Source organism: Hemicordylus capensis, chromosome 3 (assembly GCF_027244095.1).
Source record: "Hemicordylus capensis ecotype Gifberg chromosome 3, rHemCap1.1.pri, whole genome shotgun sequence".
NCBI lineage: Eukaryota > Metazoa > Chordata > Lepidosauria > Squamata > Cordylidae > Hemicordylus > Hemicordylus capensis.
This window is the reverse complement of record NC_069659.1, coordinates 134,623,736-134,631,408: the sequence shown is the minus strand read 5'-3', so window position 1 is coordinate 134,631,408 and position 7,673 is coordinate 134,623,736. Positions and strand designations below refer to the sequence as shown.

Below are 7,673 nucleotides of genomic sequence, written 5' to 3'. Positions count from 1 at the left end.
GCAAGTGATTAGGTGGAAATCTAATCTAAGTGATTAGGTGGGAAATTAGCTGGGGACATGCAATGGATGTGGCTGTTGCCTTTGCCCTCTTACATGTTACAGAGGACTCATGCAAGGCTTATTATAAACTTTGTGTCCAACTGTACAAGCAGCAGCTGCAGCCCACCCCTATCCACAAGCATCCCCTTCCTTCAGAATTTGTTAACAGAAGGGGAAAGTCAAATGAATAGAAAGTGACATGTGGGGAGCAGGGAGGGCAGGACTGGGATGACTCGCCCCTGGTGCTCTGACACTTTGAGCTGCACCCCCAAGACAGTGTTTGGATTCAAACCAGAGCCAGCATGACCAGTAACAGTAACTTGTGACTTCACAGTCAGCCACAGAATTCTGCCATCATGGTTCCCCTTGGAAACCTGAGAAGATTCTGCAGCAGGCTCACTTGGCAGCGTTTTAGATTAGCTGAAGCATCTTCGATAAATTGGCTGTCTTCGGCTGTCAGTTTATTAGCAGCTTAGCAGCTTAGTTGTCAAGATGGGTGGCTGTTGGTCATGTGTGGCCTGCAGGTAAGTCTCTGGCGTGTTGGGTGAAGCAAAATCTAATGGCGGTGTGGACTTGGTTTTTAAAGATGCCCTTCCGTTGTTTTAGCCTGTCTGGGCAGAGAACTGAAGCCCAGGCTGCTGTGTTCACACGTGTTTGTGCTCCCTGTGGTAACTTCAGTGGTTCACCACCACTATTCACACCACACAGCTTCTCCTTGAAATGCAGGCGGCCCTCGAAGGTCACCTGCTTGGCTGATTTCCACTGTGTTTCTTAAGCTTGGAGGTCCTGGACCGGTGAAGCTGTATCCCTCAGGAGCTACTGGCTGGCTCCTGTGGGCCCACTTGGGGGGTTGTGGGGAAATCCTGCCCACCAGTTGAAGCTGACTTCAAAAGCTGCCCCCCAGCACCCCCATGTTATTTCCAAGAACATGCCTAACCTTTTCTTCTTTCATGTTCCCATAGGTCTCACCCAGAGGCAGAACCAAAGTGAGTTGCTCTCTTCTCTACCCTTGACTCCTCTTAATGCTTTTGGCTCTGGTGTGGCCAGCTGAAGGGATGGGGGGGGGAGTGATGAGGGGGAGGTGTTCAGACATAGCTCAAACCCAGGTGTGGCATATATTGCCTCATCAAGGTGAGTTCATCTCCTTTCCATGTTCAGAATGCCAGTAATTGGCTGCTGAATCAAATGCCAATTTCGTCAACTGTCCCCTTGATACCTTTGGCAGGCTGCTTTCCTTCCTATTTAAAACACAAAACAGCATGTATGTGTCCCTTTGGGGGGGACTTTTTGAAAAGTGGGGAAACTACACTGGAGATGGGTGGGAAAGCTGGCCTCATGACTGTGAACTACGAGAGCAGGCCCACCCCCTGCCCCGCCACAACCAGTCAATCCTCAATGAAAAATACTCTGAGCAAAATGCAGTGAGTGACATTCAACGGCAATTACATTCACTGCTCCCAACTACGGAATCATCCAAAATTAGCAGGGCCAGCTAGAAGGATTAGGAGAGAGGACATACTTGGCTGCATGTGAATTAAAATTAGAGAGAGGGCACATACTAGTAATACCCCTAGTAATACTAGTAATACCCCTAGTATTACTGGGGGAGGAGACCCTCTCTTTCCTGTGATTTACTACTAAGAATATTTCTCCTTATCTCTGCAGGGATGAAGATGAAGAGGGGGCACTGACAGGTAAGTGGATGATGAGAGTGCCTGCTTCTCCTCAGGGCTCCCCAGCCCCCCAGCGAAAGCCTCCTTGGAGAACTGTTTCTCTTAGACAATGGAGAGAGATGGGCAGACATCCATCCGATGGATGGATAGCAGGAGGGCAGGTTCAGCCAGCTCTGCTGTTGATGCAGCCGAAAGTGTTAGAGGAGACTGGGGGGGGGGGGCTCTGTGAGTCACATCTAGCTATCCTCCATTCAAAGAGGAGATGGGGAAAGGGCTGTGGCAGCAGGCAGGTAGGTTTGGTCATTCTCCTTTAGAGGTTTTGCACTTTTGAAAAAGTCCTGCAAGAACCCTTTGCCCACACCCAGCCCCAAGACATCCTCTGGGTCTTTTTCTCCCTGCCTTCAAGAAGAGGAAGCTAATTGTTTCCAAAGTATCTCATTTTTTGACAATTACATGGGTCAAGATGGAATTGGAGGATCACCTGAAAACAAGGGTAACATTTCCTGGCCAATGTGCTCTGAGCTCGGACCAAAGAGACTCTTTCTTTCTCCGACCACAGTTTTCTACCTCTAGGAGCCAGGCCCGCATTCCTGAGATCACAGCTATGCTTCCTGCTTATGACATCCAGGCAGATTTTCAAGAACCCGCACCCCACTAGGCCAAGAGGCTGTAACTGGGGGTTGGTTCGTGAACCAGAGATAGTCCATGTCAACTATCAGCTCCCATTCTGCTTAAAGGAGAAGCTTCTTTCCTCACACAGAAGGGAGAGCCCATAGCCCAGTAGCAGAACAATTGCTTTGCATGCACAAGGTCTCCTGTTGAGACTTCATCATCTTCTGTTAAAGGATCTTAGCTAGCTAGGAAAAGGCCTCTGCCCAAGAGTGGCTGCCAGCCAGAGTAGGGCAAAGAGAGCCAAGAGTATGACTTGGTAGAAGGCAGCTGCACTTGTATGTACAGCAGACAGAGCCTGGCCATTGCACTCCCTTCTGAAGTGTACTTGGTGAGGGCTGTCTTGCCAGTCAGTGCTATGCAATGTACTCCTCTTCATTCCTTGCTTGTTTCCTTGGGTGGCCCACCTCACCCACAATCACAGGCTACTTCCCAGCTGGCTAACCTAGGGAGAAAAGGGAGGCCATTTCTATCAGGCCTACAAGCCATGATCATTTCCTGATTCCTGCTTTATTTCCTCTCTTTCAGGTCATCCCAGAAATCCAACCCATGTTGCACCATTTTCTGGGGGACTCCCCAATGTTTTGGGCGACACTCTGGCGAAAGAGCTCACTGAGGAACCCTCCGTGCCAGAACCTCTTCCAGAACCTCACATCACCAATGACATCCTGGGGGAAGAGCTCACTGAGGAACCCTCCATGCCAGAACCACTTCCAGCACCTCACATCACCAATGACATCCTGGGGGAAGCGCTCATTGAGGAACCCTCCATGCCAGAACCACTTCCAGCACCTCACATCACCAATGACATCCTGGGGGAAGCGCTCATTGAGGAACCCTCCATGCCAGAACCTCTTCCAGCACCTGGCATGACCAACAACATCCTGGGGGGAAGAGCTCACTGAGGAACCCTCCATGCCAGAACCACTTCCAGCACCTCACATCACCAATGACATCCTGGGGGAAGCGCTCATTGAGGAACCCTCCATGCCAGAACCTCTTCCAGCACCTGGCATCACCAACAACATCCTGGGGGGAAGAGCTCATTGAGGAACCCTCCATGCCAGAACCACTTCCAGCACCTCGCATCACCAACAACATCCTGGGGGGAAGAGCTCACTGAGGAACCCTCCAAGCCAGAACCACTTCCAGCACCTCGTATCACCAACAACATCCTGGGGGAAGAGCTCCCGGAGAACCCTCTGTGACAGAACCCCTTCCAGCACCTCACATCACCAACAACATCCTGGGTGAAGTGCTCATTGAGGAAACCTCGATGCCAGGGCCCCTTCCAACCCCTTGCATCACCAATGACCTACTGGGGAAAGTGCTCATTGAGGCTACCTCAGTGCCAGGTCCTTCCATCCTCACAGACACTCCAAAGGAAGCAGCTTCTGTGTCAGAGCCCTTACTAGAGCCTTCCATTGCTGATAATTATCTTCAGCAAGAAGTAGAACTCCTCAAAGGGTTACAGCATGACTATGTCCAGCAGCGTTAGTATTGCGACACCTCAGAAGCCTTTTTCATATACACCCAGCACAAAGATCAGCTGCAGTTTTGATACCCAGCCCAGATGATGGACTAAGCCCTAACACTGCCCTTTTTGCAAGTCACCAGTACTCAGCCTGGTCAGCACATACAACATTTGTTCCTTTTTGTTCTCTTTGTTGCAGAACTGAGGGTTCGCCGCATTTCCCAACAGTTCCCTCGTTCTCTCCGGGCCATCAACCTGCAAATTGGACACATGTGGACAAGGCTCATCCGCAATGAAGTTTAGCTGCAGCGGTGGGAAAGGGGAGGTATGTTCACAGCACGCCCCTGATATTGCTGCTGGGCTAAGAACGGCTCTTTTGTTTCTTTCATGTTGAAATGCTTGATTTGAGTCTGCATCTAAGGTTTCAGAGGGGAGGCCTGTGAGTGGGTTGTCAGTGCTTGCTGAAGTGTTCCTTCGTTTTCTGTCTTTCATGTGTCCAAGCTCCAGTGCCTGAAATCCAAGCAGCTTCTCAGAGTGAGCAGTGAGGGCAAGTGATGGTGGGTGTGGTAGGATGTCACCCTTTGCAGCTGACCTCCTGCTTCTTCTTCTCTCTTGCAGATGTTCCTGCAGGCCCTGCTGCACTTCTCCAGCCCTCTGGGTCTCATTCATCATTGTCCTCTGCCTCCCTGGATGTTGCCTCCATCCCACCCTCCACCTCCACCTCTTCCCTCCTCCTGCATCCCTCTCCACCTCCTCCTCCTTCCCCACCTCCTCTGGAGCCGGACCTCAGCAATGTGAAAGAAACTCTGCAGAGTTTGGTAGAGATGCAGGTCCATCAGCTGCGTGGCCGTAAGTCTCACAGAGGCAGCACTCCATAACCTCTACCCTTTTCCATCCTCATTGTGATTTTACAATCTAAAAAACTTATAGTCTAAAAACAGAGGCAGGGCTACAATAGAAGAAGTAGAGGGAAGCTGAGGTGTGGGCAAGTGGGGGAAAGATGTGTATGTATTTCAGCCGCAGCTCCTTAGGACCAGGAAGACCCAGGTTTGAATTCTCATCCAGCCATGAAACTCACTGGGTGACTTTGGGCCAGTCACTTGTTCCACAGCCTAACTTACTTCTTAGGGTTATTGTGAGGAAAAAATAACCATGTATAAACCTTCCTGAGCTGCTTGAGGAAGAGCAGAATATGAATGCTAAAAGGAAAACAAATATCAGCCCTTTTGAGTTTAAGCTGAGATGAAACAGGAAACCAAGGAGGATGATATACAATTGTGCATATTGCAAATCCTCCTTATAGTGTCATCAATATACATGGGCAAAAGTTCCCTGCTACCAGGAGCATACAGTCTAAAGTTTGGCTTTGGAGAGAGGAAGAGGAGGAATGGGAGAGGAAAGCATAAGGGGAATTCAATTCAAGCCGATGGAGCTGCCTCTACTGAGGCATTACGCCAAAGGCTGCGCAGTGGAGGTGGGTTTTCAGGTAACATTGGAGGGATAGGAGAGAGACGAGGGGCCACATCTAAGTGGCTGTTCCAGACCCAAGGGTCAGCGAGAGGGAAGAGAAAGAGTTGTTTTAGAGAGCAGGAGACCTTCAGGTGGCTCCTGAAGACAGAGAAGCTGGAAGAGCAAAAATCAACCTGACGAGGTACAAGTTCACTGGGGGGGGGGGGTGTACATAGCCATGGAGGGTTTTCAAGACGGCGAAGAGGAGTCTGTGCTGGGCATGGAAGGGGACTAGAAGTCCGTGCAGGGACTTACATGGTGGAGGACAGGCCCCTTCACCCTGTTTGTTTTCTCTCCTTCAAGGCCAAAGAGACCTCCGCAGCTGTCAGGAATGCTTACAAAGCTTCAAGGCACTGAGGGGACAATTGAGGCGGCTAAGGAGCAGACTGGCCAGGGTGGAAGCCACTATGGGGATCGTGGTTCCTCCAAGGGAGCTGGACGTTGCTGAGGAAGAAGGGGAAGGCAAATTAAAAGAGACAACTGTGCTACTATTTACATAAGTAGTAATAAAATGCTGTGTATATATTTTTAAAATATTAAATATTTGTTTTAATAGGATGTAGAGATAGAACAGCAATAAAACTTGCATATTTATTGTTTAAAAAAATAAAATGTTTTATATTAAAGAAAATACATTTGTCTTGCTTTGAATATTCTTTGGGTAGAGTTGGGTAAAAAGGTCTTTGGGTCAAACTCAGCTACAGAAAAGACTCTCTTGGCCAGTCCACTCAGGGCCAAGAGATGTTTGAGAGGTTCAAGATGTAGCTCAAGATAGACAGTTCCTTGCCAGGAGGCTCATACAGAGCTTGTCTGCCCCAACATGTATGGCTAGGAGGCTGGATTTTGGCCCTGAGGAGGGATCTGCCCTGTGTGGAAGAGGATGGAATGATGATGTGGAAGAGGAAGCTTGATTTAGGGCAGGGCTGCACAACTCCAGTCCTCCAGTTGCTGTTTGGCTACAGTTCCCATCAACCCTGACTATTGGCTACTGCGACTACTGGGGACTATGGGAGCTGTAATCAAACAACAGCTGGAAGGCCCAAGTTCGAGGCCAAATGTTATTCTCCAGCCCTCTTATTTTCCACCAAGAGCCAAAGCAACAGCTGGAGGCTTAGATCCAGGCGGAGTCAAACTGAGTGACTGATTTGGCCCTGGGGGAACAGCTAGGAGGTGGCACCTCCATTTCCTTTGCAGGAAGAAAAGCCGTGGGGGTGGCTCTCTGTAGAGCATGACAGGAAAGAACCAAATAAGGCAGCCTCCATATCAGGCCACCTCCCAGGACCTTCCAGCCTTGTTTGTACTCTGGCAGAAGAACCCAAGGAGACCACCTTTATATCATGAGAGCTCTGTATCAGACCTCCACTCAGGGCAATCCATCCCTGCTGATACTTCAGGGAAAGAGAATGAAGAGGCCCCCTACATAGCAGGCCTCCTCCAAAATGCAGGATCAGCATTGAGATTAGACCTTTAGCCTCCAGGCTGTTTTTCTGCCAGAGAAGAGAGAAGAAGGAAAGCCTGAAAGAGAGCACTTGTCACTGCAGATGTTAGATTTGATATGACTATGAAATAAGACAGCAATGCAGGGACCACTGCATTAGCTACACAGTGGTCGAATTCCTGTCCTTAACCATCTCTAAGAGCCCTTAAAGATGGCCAAGTGTAAGGACAAGAATACGTTTGCTCTTGAGGCTCATTGTGCATGCACTGAGAAGAATCATTAGAATCAACAGAAGATGCCTTCTTAATGGGATACACTGGGCTGAGTGTTTGCGCCTAGAACAACACATCACCATGGGAGTGCTGTGCCCATGAATGCAGTAATGCAAAGAGGTGATGTTTCAGACAAATGGTGCGCCTGATTCAGACAGCTCTAGGCAACAAGCTTGATACTCTGGCAATGATTCAGGAATATCATCCAATCTTCAAGGTCAGTTTCCTTTTAAAAGTGAAGAGAGAGTTTCTGTAATCCTGACACCATTATTACATTTTATTAACATTATGCTAACTGGATGGTCATACATTGATTTTCTTTAAAGGATTCAATTTCCTGGCCAGGGTGACCAACATTTAGTCTACTAATTGTTTTAACTTAAGAGAAATAAACAGCTCCAGGAGATATGACTGTTTTGGATGCCCCTTAATAAAAATGGAACTACTTTGATGGAATTTCCTTATTTTGCCAAGACCAGATGGCTGAATTTTGAAAGCACATTTAGCAAATAGTTTCTCTCTCTCTCTCTCTTTTCTTCTGATAGGGAATAGTTCATATCTGTATCAATATATGCCAGCCCAGGGCCAACTCCAAAAGT

The 7,673-nt window shown here is 48.7% G+C and overlaps 1 protein-coding gene across 4 annotated transcripts; it reads left to right on the top strand.

Annotated features, from left to right (window-relative positions):
• The first annotated feature begins 434 nt into the window (after positions 1-434).
• Positions 435-5,987, top strand: LOC128351024 (magnetosome-associated protein MamJ-like). Of its 4 annotated transcripts, XM_053310105.1 has the most exons (7): positions 435-563; positions 1,002-1,025; positions 1,705-1,733; positions 2,910-4,180; positions 4,357-4,389; positions 4,474-4,704; positions 5,668-5,987. In XM_053310105.1, exons 1-4 carry the CDS (start codon positions 532-534, stop codon positions 3,284-3,286), a joined length of 462 nt encoding a protein of 153 aa, XP_053166080.1. In that variant the 5' UTR covers positions 435-531; the 3' UTR covers positions 3,287-4,180; positions 4,357-4,389; positions 4,474-4,704; positions 5,668-5,987. The 4 variants fall into 4 exon arrangements, with proteins under 4 accessions (XP_053166080.1, XP_053166079.1, XP_053166078.1 ...); XM_053310104.1 differs by having other exon boundaries at positions 2,910-4,389; XM_053310103.1 differs by having other exon boundaries at positions 2,910-4,704.
• The last annotated feature ends 1,686 nt before the right edge of the window (positions 5,988-7,673 follow it).

Bases quoted from the DNA above. Each gene is read 5' to 3' on its own strand.
- LOC128351024 (XM_053310102.1), top strand. From the start codon at position 4,410: ATGGTGGGTGTGGTAGGATGTCACCCTTTGCAGCTGACCTCCTGCTTC. The intron at 4,705-5,667 runs GTAAGTCTCACA...CTCTCCTTCAAG, and splicing joins GGTCCATCAGCTGCGTGGCC to GCCAAAGAGACCTCCGCAGC.